Genomic DNA, 17,714 nt, shown 5'->3' on the forward strand with positions numbered 1-17,714 from the left:
GGGGAGCAGCCCGCATGTGGACAATTTGGAACCGGTTCTATGTTTTAGGCTATTTTATTTTTTTACGCAGGAGGTGTGTGAAATAACCGGGGGAGCTTGAACCGTGAGAACCGGGGTTAACGGGAAACAGCAGGGCCCATTTGATTAAACATTAAATTAAAATGGCCACTCAGTCCAGCCTATATGGCGCTATTACTTTGCGGAATAAAAAAAAAAAAAAAAAAAAAAAAAAGCAGGTCTCGCTCACCTGGCTCCTTTCAAGAGGGCTCACCTTCAATTTAGCCTTAATTGAACATTTTGGGATGGTGAGCACAGCTGTGTGATATATATATTTTTTTTATAGGGGGAAAAAAGAAGCAGAGAAAGCATCCAAAAGGCAACACACACCTTGTTAAATAAAACAACAAGAGGAGCTGTTTCAACATGAATAAAGAAAAGGCCTGCAGCTCATGAGATTAAGCTTGTTGTAAATACTCATAAAAACATCCACAGTTGCCGTCACAGTCATTAAAATAAAAACCACCAAATGACAGAAATCCTCCTGTCAGTTTACATAAATCTAATAACTGTCATGAGGGGGATTATAAATCTGATTTATGAGTTTAGAGCATATGTCCAATTATTCCTCCCTCAGTCCCATTCAACAGCCTAAAAATACTAACAAGGTTAAAAATAGAATAAGAGGTATTAGGCTACAAGAATTATTATTATTTTTTAAATGGGCCTGAGCAGAAGTGCTGATTTTTTTTTCTTTTTATTGAATATTGATTGTGAAGAGGAGAAATTGCAGTCTATACCTGGGGGTGTTGGGACATTTTGATAGAAAAATCTTCCCCCCTTTTTTAAGGAGACTTTGGCTTGATGGGGAACATCCGCAGGCACTATAGAAAACACAAACGTGATTAACCTCGACAAAGCTGAATTATTTGATCACTGCAGATAAAGATATGTTTTTCTTATTCTTTAATCTAAAATAGTTTGAACTGTACAGTTTACATCTGATTTGACAATATCAAATGTAAAAAAAAAAAAAAAAAAAAAAAAAAAAAAAATCCACAAACAGGTGACAACTCAACATGATGGACTGCATGCACACAGAAAAGAAATAAAAATCAAAACTCAAACAATTTCAAGTATCCAAATTTCCAAAATTTATTCATTTCAAACTGCATATTGAAAAATAATATACTCAGCTGAAATTGTACCTGTTATAAGGATGGTATTAGTTCCGGTATATATTTACATGGAGTGGGTTGGCTTCTGCGTACAGGGCCACAATTTTTAAAATTACAACTACGGGAATGAATGTTTGGAAATAAAAACTTAAAAATATCACAGTAAATATACAGAAATTGTACAAATCAATTAGAAAATAAAGAGCGTCATACCTCTAACAGATGAAAAGTGGGAGACGGAAATGGAAATATAAATTAACAACCTATATTTTAAGCTGTATGAGAGAAAAAAAAAGTGTCTTATCTTTTTTTTATATAAGAAATTAAATGTTTAGTAACCTTTAAATGATAAAAAAAAAAAAAAAACAGTATTACCTGCTTCGTTTTATGTCCCTTTTCTTTCCAATCTTTGCAGTAATAAAGGAGCATAACTGATCGCTCCTATAAATTGCAGTTCTGCCATTTTCACTTTTTAATATTTTCTGCAGAACCGGCGTTGCCTTTATATATATATATATATATATAAAAAAAAGAAAAGAAAAAATGCAACCTCTTGCAGTTTAACAAACAATTTCATCTGATTGTAATGTGTCTTTGATAAATACTGTACAAAAGATGATTGCAATAATAAAACATTTGATTGCGACTCCCACTTTCTTTTTCTAGTCTTCCAAACTTCATCCACCAAGTGAAGAGGGGGGGGAGGGGGGGGGGGGGTCTCCTAAGTTCCTCTAGAGCTTCCGTAGAATAAAATGAAAGAATAAAAGAGTCGTGTGTCCTTTTTCTTGGAGACTTCTATACAACTTTTTCCCACCCCGAAATTTTTCTGTACAAAAATAGTCCAACGTTAATAGTCCACAGTTTCTCTTATAAAAGTTCTTTTCTCTCTCTCTCTCTTTCTCTCTCTCTCTCTCTCTCTCTCTGTCTGCTTACATGTGTGTTAACGGCAGCGTGCCGTTGATCGTCGTACCGGGCACGGTACTCTGGTAGTGCCCGGACATGTGTAGCCGGGTCTGGGCGCTCTGCTCGCTGACCTCCGCCCCGGGCAAGTACATGCTGATCATGTCCCTCAGATCCCCGCTTTGGCAGCCAGGGGCGGCCCGGTGGGATGACGAGGTGACGACGGGCGGGCTGGAGCTGCTGGACTCGGACTTTACCACCGAGGAGGGTCCCATGGAGCCCAGGGCGGTCATCCCCGGCGTGCTCTGCTGGGAGTAGGACATGGAGTAGGTAGGCGAGCCGTTCATGTAGCTCTGGGAGCTCGTCATGGTGTTGTACTGCAGCGCGCTCATGTCGTAGCGGTGCATGGACTGCATCTGGCCCGCGTTGTGCGCGTTAAGCCCCGGGTGCTGGTAGCTCAGCTGGTCCTGCATCATACCGTAGCCACCGTTGGTCCAGCCGTTCATGTGTGCCGCGTAACTGTCCATCCTCTGGTTCACTCCACCGCCCAGCCCGGCCCCGACCCCTACACCGACCCCACCTCCCATCCCGTTACCTCCGGGAGACAGCAGCCCGCCGGGCAAGGTGTACTTGTCCTTCTTCATGAGGGTCTTGGTTTTCCGCCGGGGCCGGTATTTGTAATCCGGATGCTCCTTCATGTGCAGGGCCCGCAGCCTCTTGGCTTCGTCGATGAAAGGTCTCTTCTCGCTCTCCGACAGAAGTTTCCACTCCGCGCCCAGCCTCTTGCTTATCTCCGAGTTGTGCATTTTGGGGTTTTCTTGCGCCATCTTCCTCCTCTGGCCCCGGGACCACACCATGAACGCGTTCATGGGTCTCTTGACCCGCTCCGGACTGTTCTTCTGGTTGGCACCGGTGCCGGACGAGTTGGTGTTGCCCGAGCCCCCCGTGTTGGTCTGGGGAGCTGGGGGCTTCAGTTCAGTCTCCATCATGTTATACATCAGGAACAGCTTTTTTGTTTTTGGAGTGGGAGCTCCCGAAGCAGAGGGGAAAAAGCAAAAGAGACAAGCTGAACGCGAAGTTACCTGTCGATTTTGTTCTCTGCAACTTTTTTCCTCTGGACGAATAAAAACAACCAGCACCAAGCCGCGTCTCCACACACTCTCTCCCTCACTCACTCTCTCTCTCTTTGCCTCTCACTGAGTGTGTGTCAGAGTGTATGTGAGTGTGTGTGACAAAGAGCCTTCTCCCAATAGGTCCCTTCTATGTTGTGTCCACAAAACTTCTCCCGTCGCTTCTCCCGGAAAAAAAAAGCATCAACAAAAACTGTACTTTTTTCGCCTCCGTCCGTCCTGAGCCTTGACAACTCCAGATAGTTTTTGAACAAGTTAATAGACAACCATTCATGTGACGAGGCTGTCAGCGAATAAATGGCTTCGACCTGGCCAATCAGAGGCGGCCTGCACCCCTGACACGCCAATGGGAGGCCTTAATTAGCATAAAGGGGGCGGGGTATGTTTTGCCCCGAGACACACACACACACACACACACACGCACTATCAGGCTTCACATATGAGCCAATACAAAGTACATATTTACTATTTCCAGCATTATGGAGAAAATCCGCTGGGCTTATTCAGATATGGTGGCACTTTATGACCTGTTTCCATCATTATTTATAGAAATACGTTGTAAAAGCTGTTGTAAGGAAAAGTTTTAATTTTTAAAACTTGGTAAAAGAAAAAAAAGTTTCATGTTATTTAAAAAAAAAAAAGAGTGAAACTGTTATTTTTTAATGTTGTCATTCCTACATATTCATTCAGTTTTTAGCCTTAATTCTAACAGCTGGTGTCACGGATGAGATATAGTCAAATAAGGGGGAAAGTGTTAAATAAATATATCACAGTTTGACAGTTATTGTGTCAGATTGTTCTTATTCAAAAGGGATTGTTCTGACATTAAGTACCGGCCGTGACATTGCTGTTGTTCAAAAACCAAAAAGTCACTAATTCCTCCCACTTAGCTGCCCCCCAATAACAGAACAACACTTAAATAAACTTAGTTATTTAACTCGATGAATAGCGCTGGTGTGTGTGTGAGATTGGGGGGGGGGGGGGGGGGGGGGGGGGGGCACGGCTGGTTTTTAGCCTTGAAAAGAGGAAAGGTAATCCAAGATGTTTCCCCCCCCCAAGTCCCCCCCTTTGTTTAGTGAAGTTGAATGCCAACACACAGAAGGCAGACGGGCTCATCTCAGCACAAATAAGCGCTTTTTGTTTGGGATGTTGTCGCTACATCTGTCCGGACAAAGACCCAACTCCACTCCACTTCCACTGCCACAGTGATGCTGTTGTTGTTGAGGGGGGGGGGCTTTGTAGTGCTGTTTGAGGGGGGGAGAGAGAGAGACACGGCCTACGGGCTGGAGAAATAAAGGTGAGGAATATTTAAGAGATAAAGTGTGTTTGCTACCAAAAGGACGCAGCTCATTCATATAAGCCCTGAACAAGCGTGTCAGCCAATTAGTGAATGAAAACAGTGGCCTCCACCTGCCTCACTTCATTCCGGATCAAACGGAGCACACTGGGATTATTACGACATGAAAAACGCGGCATCATCTGATTTAAAGAGTGAATTGTTTCCCTTCACATGGTTTTAATGCTCAAAGTGAACAAAGTTTTCAGGGGGGGGGGGGGGGGGGGGTGTGTTGGAAGTGTTGGATCCACTTTGTTTCAGCCTTGAATATCCATCAATCTGAAGCAGAAGGCGTCCTACTGCGTGACACAAGTGCCGCCTACTGGACAGATGGAGAACTACAGGAAAGGCCAAAAGAAAGCCCTGACAGATTTTTTTTTTTTTTACCAGAGAATTGAGAAGGAATGGATGATTTCAAAAGTCGGTTAAAATGTCAAAAAAAGTGGCACACAAGAACAATTAAAATATGAAGACAAATAAAGAAAATATTACAATAATTAACACGCCGAACAAAAGAGGAGCTAAACGAACTGAAACACAGGTAAGGCCTATTCAGCCTGCATGGTTTGGATGTGTCAGCCAGACAACCCCAATTATTAAAGCTAGATCGAGAACACACACCTGAAATAATTCAATTTAAATGCGTGTCTCCAGATTAAATCATAATTGAAAGCGAATAGATCAAGCCTTATTATTTTTTTTGTTTTAGTCATTTGATAATAAATGGAGGAGCGGAGCACCTCCTGCTCTCATTATGCCGGCCCTTGGCAACCTTACATAAGATTCATCTTGTGCTTAATAGGCTGCGAGAGGCGACACATGCAGCTCGCTCCATTATAATGCAAGGTTGAAATGGTGCCGCTCGGCTGCTATCTGCATCTGAGTGTGTTCCCCGCTACCTCTAATCTGCTTATGATAATAAAGGAACAGCGGGGGCCCTGCAGCTCACTGAAAGCACACCCCATCCAGCCGGGAATGGCCCCTGCATCCACAATCATCCTGAATTAAAGCCGTTGTTTGACAAAAAAACAGGAGAAACACACGGGGCGGCTCCCTGGACCACTTGTAAGCCCCCCGCCCCCCCCCCCATACACACCGGGCTGAGATGCACAGCAAATAGTAGCAGAGCAAAACGAGTCACAAAATACTGTTTAGAGGAAAACGCGCAATTAGTTGACGCAAAAAAAATAAAATAAAACTAAAATAGCAAAGGCTATATAAAGTTATTCCAACAGAAACGCTCGTCCTAGAAGAACTATTGGAAAGTAACATTTGTGAGGTGATATTTTCACATTTTAGTCAATCCAAATAAAAAAACAAAGGCCTATATTTAATAAACAAATGGTCAAATATCAAATTCTGTTAAAAGTAAGACAAAATGATAATGGTACTATGGGAATAAGAGGAACAGATTTCAGGTGAAATGCAAATAAACTTGTCTTTTCTTGCCACTAGGGGCCGTATCAGGTGGCTGGAGACAAGCCAAGAAAACACTTTATTCTAAAAGTAACAAAGTCCCGTAAAATCAATGTGAAAAATCAAAATATATTTTTTTAAAGATTTGTGCAGAAATTTTATTTTTATTTTTCATTTGGAGACGTAGAACAGTCTTTAGACATGTGCTTTACTGTTATGTTAGTTTCTTATATATGTTTTCTGCAAAAAAAAAATATAGGCTATAGTAAAATAATGAATAATGGATTTTCTTTAACGCCTTTATAAAGTTAACCTAAATAAATCAGAGCATGGCTATTCAGCATTTAAACGCTATGAATGTAGTTAAATTGACTTTTGAACATATTCGGCTATAATGTAATAAATGATCAAGTATGGCTACGCTGAAATTAGAATCTTGATATCAGTTGAATAAATCAAAGTCCTTAAAAAAAACGAATTCAAACGCATCCAAGTTATAAAAAAAATATCGAGGGAGTTTTGTTGACTTCGTAATAAAACTTCGATATTTAAAAATGTTTACAATAAAACACTTAGAGGGTAAAAATAAATGAATAAAAATGAATAATTATGAATAAATAAATGCCAAATTTGGTGATCGTATCTGTAATCTGTGCGTTCAAACTATCCATGTGTATGTTAAACCGAAGCAGCCAGCAAAATCTCAGGCAGTCAGTGCAGCTCATGATGCCATGCGGTGTCATTCCACAACACACCGCCTCAAACACACACTAACACACACACACCGAGACACACACACATACACACACACACATAAACACACCCAGGGCTTCTCCTCTCCACCGCACTCAGACTTACTGCCAGTTTGGGGAGTTGTCTTCCTCTCGTCGTGATTGGCACAAATTAAAACAAGATGCCATTTTTCTCGCTCAACCTCCTCCGTAATTTCCTCTCGCTTCCCTTCGGCAAAAAGACAACCCTCAACTTGAGCCCGAGAAAGAGCTCCCGAAACCGGCTATGAAAACGTCCAAGCCGGGCGGCAACCCCTCTTCCATGTTCAACCCCCCCCACACACACACACCAAGTCCCCCGGTAGTCCGCGCGGTTTCGATCCGTCAGCCGGTGCGCTGTGGCCGGCGTCGCAGCAGCTCCACGGAGCCCCCCCTGCTCTCTGCCTGTGTGGAGCTCCGCTGTCTTCTTTCCGCGATCCCTGCAACAAGAAAAAGCCGTTTATGGCGACACACAATGTGAAAAGGGGGCCGATTTAAAAAGGAGAAGAATGCAAGCAAGAACAACAAAAGTCAGTTATAGCAAAGTCTATGCCTCTCCTCTCCCTATCTTCCACCCCCCTAGCTTAGCCCACATAATGAGCAGGAAAAAAGCTTTATATTTTGTTCACTGGGTATTCACAGATAATTTGAAGCCATTGTTTCTGCCACAGATGGTTCTTTTTAATACAATAACGGTGCTCTTTGTGAATAGCGAGCCCACAATAAAAATCTAAAGCGTCCTCCTGAATAACCATTTTGTTCTCTCTTGTATAGGCCGAACAAAAGCGCCAGTGAGGTAATGGCCTGCCTTATTGAAAGCCTCAGAATGGGGATTTGATAAAGATTTTTTTTTCGCTCCTTTTTTCTTTTTTTTGCACAAAGTACACGGCAATGTCACAGAGAAACTGACACGGCATGAAAAGGGAAAAAAAAAAAAAGGCTGCAAAAAGTGCTTGCTATTTCAGGATAGGGTTGCAACTATTTCGAACATATCATTACTATTAGTATAATAATTATTATTAGCCTATTATTATTTTTTATTCATAACTTTGTGCAGGAGTCAGAGGCAAGAGGTTGTTTTTTGGGTTCTGCAGCAGAGCAGGTCAGGTGCAGGCGTGTTATGGATTTTACAATGGAGCTTAAATCCAGAATACATTAGCCTCAAAAGGTCTGCTATGGATTTGGCACACAGTCTCATAATTTTGCATAGGGTGAGTCAAAGTTGTGCTTGATAGAATTAAGTATTCAGGCTGCATACCCTTGGTGTCTTTGCTGAAAACCCTCCTGTTTCTAATTCTAGCCTCTTCCCCTGCAATCGTGCAGAAATATTGCATGGCCTTAAAGCTATACGATAAGAGAGTGTGAAATGTCATAAATGCATGGATGTTAATGGGGGGGGGGGGGGAATCATGCAGAATAATGTAAAAAAAAAAGTCAGGTTGAGATGCACGGACGACTTGTAATAGCTCCTCCAGGATGGATCCTGTGGCCGTGTATACGCTTGATGTAATTTGTAATTAACTCATGGCTAATCAATAAAGCGTTTAACAGGAAGCACAATGGACACATAGATGATCCCAAAGCCAAACATATTGGATGTCAGTGATCGTTACAAGGTGAGGACACCCTGTCTGTCACAGGGGCGGCGGGAGGAGATAGGACCACAAGATGAGGGAAGGAGAGAAGGGCAGAGGAGAGGCTACAGAGGGGATAAAAAAGGAAGGAATAATGGAGGACAGGAGAGGTGAGGTAGAAAAGAGCAAAGAATCCTATTTCAGCTCAGCCAGCGTGGGTCGCAGAGCTATACAGATAAACACACACACAGGATCAGTTTCCGTCTGCAACCGTTACCCCCTCATCCTTCTCAACAATCACATGTATCAAAACACTAACGCACAAACATGGATTATGAACCAGGCCTTTGTCACATGGGAAGCAGACACCAAAAAGACACATTTGGCTTGAGCACAGACGAGACAACATGAAGCTCTTCAGATGCAAAAAAAAAAAAAGATAGGTTTGTTACATTTGCGAGAGGTTAAAAGATTCAAAACATGCACATCTTTTTGTCAGTTATCTTTGCAATGAGCACCCGACATGACTTTCTAAAAAAAAATGAATGCATCTGTTTGCACTGGATTTTAGTGGATGTTTATTTGTTAAAAAAAAAAACATCGTATGATATTATCTGTTCTTCTAGACAAAAGGCCCAGTCACATGGACCTGGTTTTAACCATTAAGCATTTAGTCCATGAAGTCATTTTCATTCCCTGCAAACACTCATCGTCTTGCACCAATATTTTTTCTTGCTTAGCTCCACTTGCACACAGATTTAGATGCCCCAAAAAATATGTAGAATTTAGCAGTTTTCAACCTCTTTCTCACAACACAGTCACATGGTTTTTGGAACTGCTTTTCAAAATAAACCAGCAGCTTTATTTTTCCTGCATTTTTGTAAATTAAGCATCTTTATTTCTTAGTTCACGACTTCTTCCTTTCATTTGCTTTGATTTACTGATGGTCTTGCAGCATTTGGCATCTTCAGAGAAGAGAGAATCTAGTCTTTTTATGATTTTTTTTTAACAGTTGCAAAAGGTTAAAGATTCATGAATCACTAAAATCAACTTTGTTTCTTCCAATCGATATCGGAGGGTTTGATTTTTCTGCACTCACCATGTCAGCCGAAACAGACCCTCACACATTTGTTTGCACTAAATAACTTTCTTTCCATCGCTCATTGTTGCAGAAGTATTTTTATTCATGCTAAATATCTGGATTATTTCATGAAACAAATGCTGGATTTACAGTTGTTTAAAGATTCATTTTAATTTACTGCAAAACACTCATGACCTGTCATCATTTTCTCTTTCTAAAATCCACTCACACAGACTGATGTCTAGAATTGAGTTGTTTTTTCAGCCTCACTGGCTGTGACGGCTGGACAAAAAGTCAAAAGAGCACCACCTACAGAAAACAAGAATGCTAGGACACCAACAACATAACCAAGGCCTTCCCGTCATTGAGCTCAAAGAGGAATTACATCGACACCAAAAAGAAACAGATACAGTTTGTTGACATGTGGAAACAGCAACGATCTGATAGGACAGATCGGATAGTAAGTCTGATGTTTTGAGAGAAAAGAGAAAGAAGAAAAACACAAGAATGAGCCGAAAAGGAAGATTTAAGGACAAACACATGAAAGAGGGAGAAAGAGAGAGAGAGGATCACGTGCTCTCAGTGAGAAAAAGGCTTAGCAGTTAAGAAATATGACTTTGGCTCTTTATCTGATCAATCTGTGCCGCATATATTCTAAATCACAGACACACCACTCATATTAGAGAGTCGGCCTGCTTTTTAATTACAAAACCATCCACAGGGGCGAGAGAGAGAGAGAGAGAGAGAGAGAAAGAGCAACAGTATCATGGGAGCCTGCAGAAAGACCATCATCATCACTGAATGCTAATGCATTTTTACATAGAATCTGTCTATTGATATATATACACACACACACACGTACACACGCACACACACACACACACGTACACACACACACTCAGCTCACACACTCTTGTCAGCTTTTCCATATGCATGAGAGCCGACACATTTACTGCATCTGTTTTGTGTGTTTTTCTTGCAGCTCAGTCTGATGGGAGATCCACGGTGGGCTTCTCTTTCTTTTGTGTGTCTGTTTGAGTGTGTGTGTGTGTGTGTGTGTGTGTGTGTGTGTGTGTGTGTGTGTGTGTGTGTGTGTGTGTGTGTGTGTGTGTTACAGACACACTGACACAATAATCAGTAAAAGGAAGGGGGATTCTATTGTAGGAGATGTGGCCAACCAACTGTCAATCATGTCTCTCTCACACACACACACACACACACACACACACACACACACACACACACACACACACACACACACACACACACACACACACACACACACACACACACACACACACACACACACACACACACACACACACACACACACACACACACACACACACACTTTCCCTCCTCTCCTGAAATGTGAAATCTTTATCAGATTTTTTGTTGTTGTTGTTTTGTTGTTTTGATGTTTCTATATTACATGTGCAAAGAAGTTATTCCTCTACTGAGTAACGAGCAGTTTGGTGGAGGTGTTATGACATCATATATCACATGACCAGTGAGCTACCATGACATCGTTAAAGCAGCTGTTCTTTACCACTCATTCTTTGATTCTGTGGATAAGTCCAATTACACAGTACAATTGACATCAAGGCAAAAACAGTCATCAAAGTGTCCGACTTTGCTGCGTCCTTTTTATGTCCTCTACCCCGAGTTTGACCTGCATGTTAACATGTGTGCCGCTAGCAATATTCTGCCATCAAATCCTTATTTTATGCTCTTTTACTTGAAAAAGGAAAGTTAAATATGGACATGGGAACAACTACATTTGGCTGTGTAGATTATGTGACCGTGGAGAAGAGCAAGTAAAGGATTGATTTGCATTCACTCAGCACATGTCTCTACCTGATGATGTAATGTAAAGCTTCATTATTGCTTTAGACGCCTTGATGTGGACAACCTTTTAACACAAGTCTTCAAACTGCTGGTGCGGACATAAATTTGCATTTATAAAACAGCATTTTTCAAATGTATCTGCCGCAGCACGGACATGGTCAGAGCCTGAAAAGTGCAGGTCAGATGCAGTAAAGTTGAGGAGGATTAGGGCTTTTTTTAAGATACTAAAATGCTGACCACCATGCAGGAGGGAAGGTGGTCGGTCAGTCCTGTGTGCTGTTTGTTCAGCAACCAGGCAGGAAGAAAGACGCGCGCACACACAGCTGTCGCATATTTACAGAACAAGCGACTTCACCGGCATCTCATTAATGAAGAATGCAACATAAACAGTTTAAACAGAGCAGATACAGGACGCTTCATTTGGTTGCCTCCTGCAGGACGCCACGCTTTAACAGGTGTGGTTCATGTTACGTTGAATTTAAGTGTAAAATGTCAAATTCTGTTGCATAGATTGCAGTGAAATTTGGTACAGCCATTCATTTATCTTCAGAATACATTTTGATATCTTTGGTGATGTTTTGTTATTTCTTCTAGCTTTCCCATTGGATCCATAATCACACCTCAAATGCTAAGCTTTGTGATCAAATACCTGCAAGGCTGAATACATTTCCACCTGTCATTCTTTTGTACTTTTCATGCTTAAATGCTTATCTACAGTGGCATACAGTGTTTTGCAAAACATCAGCATTTCATCATTTCCATTATTAGCTTGGTGATGTTAGCCTCAAAGAGTCAATCAAGCTGTCCTGGATTTAAGTTGTTCTGTACTTAATCATGCTATTTTGAGTGCGTTCAAGCTGACTTTTATGGTCAAACGCAGTGAGCTTAAAGATCCGAGATGGTGCGTTATAACTACCATAACTCCACACACTTGATGGTTGCTATCTTGGCTTCATAACCAAGGAGTTTTAGATTTCAGTGTATTTCCACAAAGAAACTTCAAGTTACAGCACAATCTTTGTCATTTCTATCGGTTAAATTCAAAATTTCAAGTACTAGTTATATTAATATGCACCGACTGGGAAAATCATGGCCGATATACCGATCTTTTAGAGATCACTTTGTCTCCGATTGTCGATTCCGATGTTTTTTTTCATTACTTTTTTTCAGTGTAAGACTCCCACACTGCCAACAATTTTCGCTCATGTTTGACCATGAAAACAGATAAGAGTTCATCCAACGGGTGATTTCTTCTGCTCAGTTAAAAAAACTCTTCTCTGAATCGGTAAGTAAGTGTAAGACAGATAAACATCGGCTACTGCCATTGGTTCTTGCCACATTATTTGCTGTCTGTTATCAGGGCTGATATCAGCCAATACCAATATTAACCCGATGCATCGGTGCATCCCTATTTGAGACCAACCTAAATGATCTTAACGGACACATTATGCGTTACATATAGGTACAGTGTATTACATGCAGTAGATGCATATAAAGGACAGAACACTGTTTAAAAAAAAAAACTTTAATACTTTTCAGATATCCATCTTAGTGTCCTCATCATCTCAGACGTTTTCTACATTCAGACATCAGATATTTTGAAGGAGTAAGCCCCAAAACACTGATTACAGAAGCAGTTAAACCAAACATGTAAAGGGCCGAGGTTTAGATTAAAGAATGAATGTGCCATGAAGAAGGATTGGATAAGTTAATGCAGTCAATGAAAAGAAAGTATTTAAAATGCTACTTCAATAGAAGCTAACTTTTAAGAACCACTTCTCGACAAAACAAACCAAACTGGTGATGGTTACTAACGGCTCAGTCAGATTAGTTGACCAACTACATGACTGACATTAAAAACCAAGAAATTACAACCATCACTGAGACAAACATGAAGACATGGAGGTTTGATCACCAGATCTTCTGAATATTTTACTGACATCGTATTAAAATGATGATTTATATAATGGCCAACTCTGACAGTTGATTGACAGCTGATCAGATCCAATAATAACCGTTTTCTTATCAAATTGACGAGCATCGAGAATGTGATTGATGGCTCTTATGTGCAGGAGCATTAAAAAAAAAAAAAAAAGATTTAATCCTAAAACATCTAATCGAAACATCAGATCATCCAGACGAAGCAGCCTCATTTGAAAAAAAAAAAAACTGATTTGCTGAGCTGATTGATGGTTATTACTGATCAAGTCAGATTAGCAGACAGACTCAAAGAGGACAAGTCTCGTGTCAGCGGCTGATACTCGAAACAGGCTCTGCTCAAATGAACAGCAGACACTGGGAGAGAGCAAACATTTGAACACAATCTGGTTTTCTGAGCCAAATAATCAGATAGATTTGTGCTTCTTTAATATTCAACATCGTATTTAACATTCATACACCGGAGCGGATTCTAAAAGGCAAAAACAACACAGCTGCCCGGAGCAGGTCGAAGGTCCGTTCAGATAACTGTATTTGTGAATGTTTTGAAGATCTGTGTCTCGACAACAATTTAAACAAAAGAAGATGATATTTTGGTTTTCCTACAACCTTTACCTAAAGTGGATTTAAAATGTAACAGACTTTTAAAAACAGTCAGTTTGATTGGCCAAACACAGTGTGTAACTAAACAGTTATGATTTGTCCAACGGCATTGCAATTACTGCAATTACACCAGAATGTTCCGCGAGGCTTTTTCTGCTTTGACAAGTCGGAATCTCTGCAAAGAAACAATAAAAGTCAAACATTTTCCCATTCTCACTCTTTTCCCCTCCTCTGAATAATCCACACTTCAGGTTTGAATGAAATCATTGTTTCCCCCCACAGAAGCTATGTTGCTAGTGTTTCGACATTTCTTTGCACTTTTATCAGAGGAGAAAATTTGGCCAATAAAGTTTTGTGTTCATGTTTATCGTTGCCATGGAAACACCGGATGTTACGTCAAAGGCCGCTGCATAAGGAAGTGGGCGCTGCAATTGAAAGCTGCCGTACTGTTGCTGTTTGTGCTGCTGTGATTAAAAAAAACTTCATGTGTATTATACTTGGATACTTCTGTGGTAAACACATTCTCTTCCACAGGTCTGTTTCGCCCGTTCGTCTTGATTGAGGTCAACTCCTGGCTAGCCTCAACGTCGACTTTTCTTAGTCTTTTGATTGAGAGCCTTGTGGCGGCGGAATTTACATACTGTACTGTATAGCCGTTTTCACATATGCACTCCGGATAATATCTAGATATTTACAGGAGGACTTCTCCGGAGATTCTCCCGACCTAGTCGTTCACATGTGCTCCTCACAGCGGGGGACTATCCCTGTGAGAGGGGAGGGGGGGCGGGGGATTTCCTGAGGTAAGACGTGACGTAAATAAACAACGTGGAAGTAGCGGCCGAAGCAACAGAGTCCGCTACACGACGTTATAATGAGAATATCTGTCTTTATATCAATGCTATGTGTAATCCAATGGAATGACAACATCCAGAAAAGAGAGGAGAACAACATACTGACGAACAGAAAACAGAATGCAGACGTTTAATTAGAGCACGGAGATCGTAGTGGTCGCGTGCAGACACTTTATGCAGTCACTGTATATAAACGTCATTCTCTTTCTATTGGCTCGAGTTGAAATCTCCGGAGTATATGCTGCAGCGTTCAGACATCAGCTCACTCGGACTTTCTGCCGATAAAATACTAGGAGTCTGGAGGAGAAACTCCGGGTAAAGTCTGCGCGGAAAATGCGTCTGTTTGCGTTCACACATAATCTAAAGAACCTCCAGGTAGACAAATCTCCAGAGTTTTTCAGGAGATTTCCGTATGTGTGAAAAGGGTTTAAGGTTTTAGGTATGTGTGGAAACTTTAAGCTCAAACTTTGATTTCTCATTGACTTCCACTGAAATGTGGCAGCACTAAACACCTCACATCCAAAGATCTTAACGCCGTGATAAACATTTACATACAACCACACGGATAGACAACCAGAAAAGATGAGACAATATGCTTATTTGCACTTTTTTAAAGATACTGTAGGCTATAATTTACTCTCTATATTCATTTCTAAGCCTCTTCCTCACACACTCTTTGATGGAGCTTCTATACAGTGTTAAACCCCACAGTCAGTAATATACCCAGGCCTCAACACACACACATCCACACACTGTGGCTACATTACACATGTACACATACAAGATATTTCACACTCACTCCATCATACACGCATCTCTCTCTCTCTCTCTCTCTCTCCCCTCTCATCTCTCTCCCGGCCACCACTGGTTTTGTTTACAGGCCAATTTGAATGAGAATGAATCTCTCTCGGATGTTTCTAGAAAGCACTCTAATCCACGCAGGCTGCTGCGAGGGCCCCGGCCCCTTTGTTTGGGATTACTGCAGCTTAGCGCTAGCTAACAATGAGGAGATGAGCAGCTCACCTCATCGCCGCTAATGAAGTGTGGAGAGTCATTTAGCCGCTAGCTAGCTGCTACCGAGCCCGGGGTTGATACCCTCACACACGCCTGCTGCACACACACAGATACATACACAACATGTTTGATTTGCTATGCATGTGAGGACAACGAGCTGCTGACGTTCATTTCTGCACTTCTTATCCCTCTCAGAAACGCACTGAACCTCTTGAACTCGAGTGCTGCCCTTAAATTTCCTCTAAAGCTTCAAAGTGAGAAAATGAAGCCAGATCATTTGCAAACTGCAAAAACATTGTCCCAATTACAGTCAGGATCATGCTCTTAAAGGTTTCATTTCAACTATTTAGGTTGACTTGAGGTGAAAAATGGGAATCAAGGAAGTCCTTAATTATTACAACAACATGAAAATGTTCAATGAGTTTTGACTTCATGGAGCATTACAACTAACGAGTCAGCTGTACTCTATAGGTAGGTGGTGGAAACAAAACAAAGTAAAAGAACAGTGGACTACTCATGAGAAGGTAAAAAACTACTAAAATGAAAGCTAATGCTGCTCTGTGTCTGCTGAATGTGTCCAAATGGCACTCTTTGATATCTGTCGTATTAAGTTTATAAAGTGATATGTTGTACAGAATAGAAATGTGTTTGCATAGCACATACCATTTCAAAACATGGATGCAATGATGTCACCCATTGTTGGCGTCTGAAGATTTGCCAGTGCTCAACAATGGTGGTCGCCATTTTTTTTAAAATGCTGACATTCGGTCAGTTTAGTAAAAAGGAAAAGAGGTGAAGGAGAGGCGGGGCCTAAAGCCACCTGGCAAACAGCTAGGCCTATAACACGCCCACCTGTCAGTCAACTCAGCAAAGGCCCCTAATTATGCAAATGCATGCATTTCATCTTAGTATTAAAATCATCAAAATGGATCATTTATATTTTTTGAACCAGGCTGTGAAAAAGTTTATTTCTGTTGTAAAAAAATAACATAATTCATTAATAATAAATATTTCAACACTGGACCCAATGAGGATTCCTTTGTTTTGGCAGCCTGCCTCAAGAGGACACACGAGGAACTGCAGTTTATTTAACTTGTGCATTGGTTACATTTTTTAGACGCCAGAGGTTGCCACTTGGTGCAACCTGGCTATATGAATCTGAATCTAGTCTTGACCTTTAACTCAAGTCCTGATACTAAATTACTTTAACCGTATAACTTTATTGTATATAGTAGAAGTATTTACTTAACAAGCTGCGCATATTTTCTCCTTTCGTTTTCGTAGGAAATGGACTTCTTTAACTATGTGGCTGTGTTACAAAAGTCATTTTCAATATGTCTCAACCATTAAAATAGCTTTAACTTTTGCTTCAATACCACACAGTGTGATGTGCATGAATCTATAAAGTGAAAGGAAGAAATGTTTGCCAACAATTTGAAGGTTAAAAAATATCTGTTCATACTTTTATGAACTGCTTTTTGGCATCTCGTAACATTTAAACTTTTCAACATATTTGTCTAGTCAAACCGGAGTTTGATCTGTTAGATAAATAAATGAATTAATAGATCAGATAAATAAATGAAGTTTGATTATTTCAAGGAAGGAAAAGACAAGATTTGAATCAAAACCATAAGGGGAAGATTAAATTAGCAGCATAAACATTTAGATTACTTTCATAAATAAGTGATGTTATTGAAAGGTATTGTTTGCTAAAATTGGAAATAAATGGGTAGTAGAGAGTAGAAGTTTTAGGAAGGAATCAATCCTCACGGCACCGGAGTCATTGGAGCAAACGCACATATAGGGAATTTGAGGACTCCAAACAACATGGTGCAATTTTCAGATTCAGACTATTGAAAACCTGATGAAAAGAAAAAGGTGTATACATTTAAAAAAAAGGTATTTTAATGTCAGAGCAGAAAACACACAAATCCATGTCCATGTTTCCTGGTCTGTGTGTGTGTGTGTGTGTGTGTGTGTGTGTGTGTGTGTGTGTGTGTGTGCAGTGGTGGGGGAATATAAGCCCTGGTCACCAGGGTGAAGAGGCACCGAGGCAACAGGAGAAGCAGGAAGATTTT

At 40.8% G+C, this 17,714-nt stretch overlaps 1 protein-coding gene and 1 long non-coding RNA gene across 2 annotated transcripts in view; both read right to left on the reverse strand.

Annotated features, from left to right (window-relative positions):
- Window positions 1–17,714, reverse strand: part of LOC132971224 (uncharacterized) — an 86,750-nt gene that overhangs the window by 42,069 nt on the left and 26,967 nt on the right. Inside the window, exon 2 of the long non-coding RNA XR_009672538.1 lies at window positions 6,816–7,167. This is a non-coding gene — a long non-coding RNA (uncharacterized LOC132971224). The remainder of the gene's footprint in view (window positions 1–6,815; window positions 7,168–17,714) is intronic.
- Window positions 1,135–4,167, reverse strand: sox2 (SRY-box transcription factor 2). Its single transcript, XM_061034549.1, has one exon. It carries the CDS (start codon window positions 3,071–3,073, stop codon window positions 2,105–2,107), a length of 969 nt encoding a protein of 322 aa, XP_060890532.1. The 5' UTR covers window positions 3,074–4,167; the 3' UTR covers window positions 1,135–2,104.

Source organism: Labrus mixtus, chromosome 3, assembly GCF_963584025.1.
Source record: "Labrus mixtus chromosome 3, fLabMix1.1, whole genome shotgun sequence".
NCBI classification, from domain to species: Eukaryota; Metazoa; Chordata; class Actinopteri; order Labriformes; family Labridae; genus Labrus; species Labrus mixtus.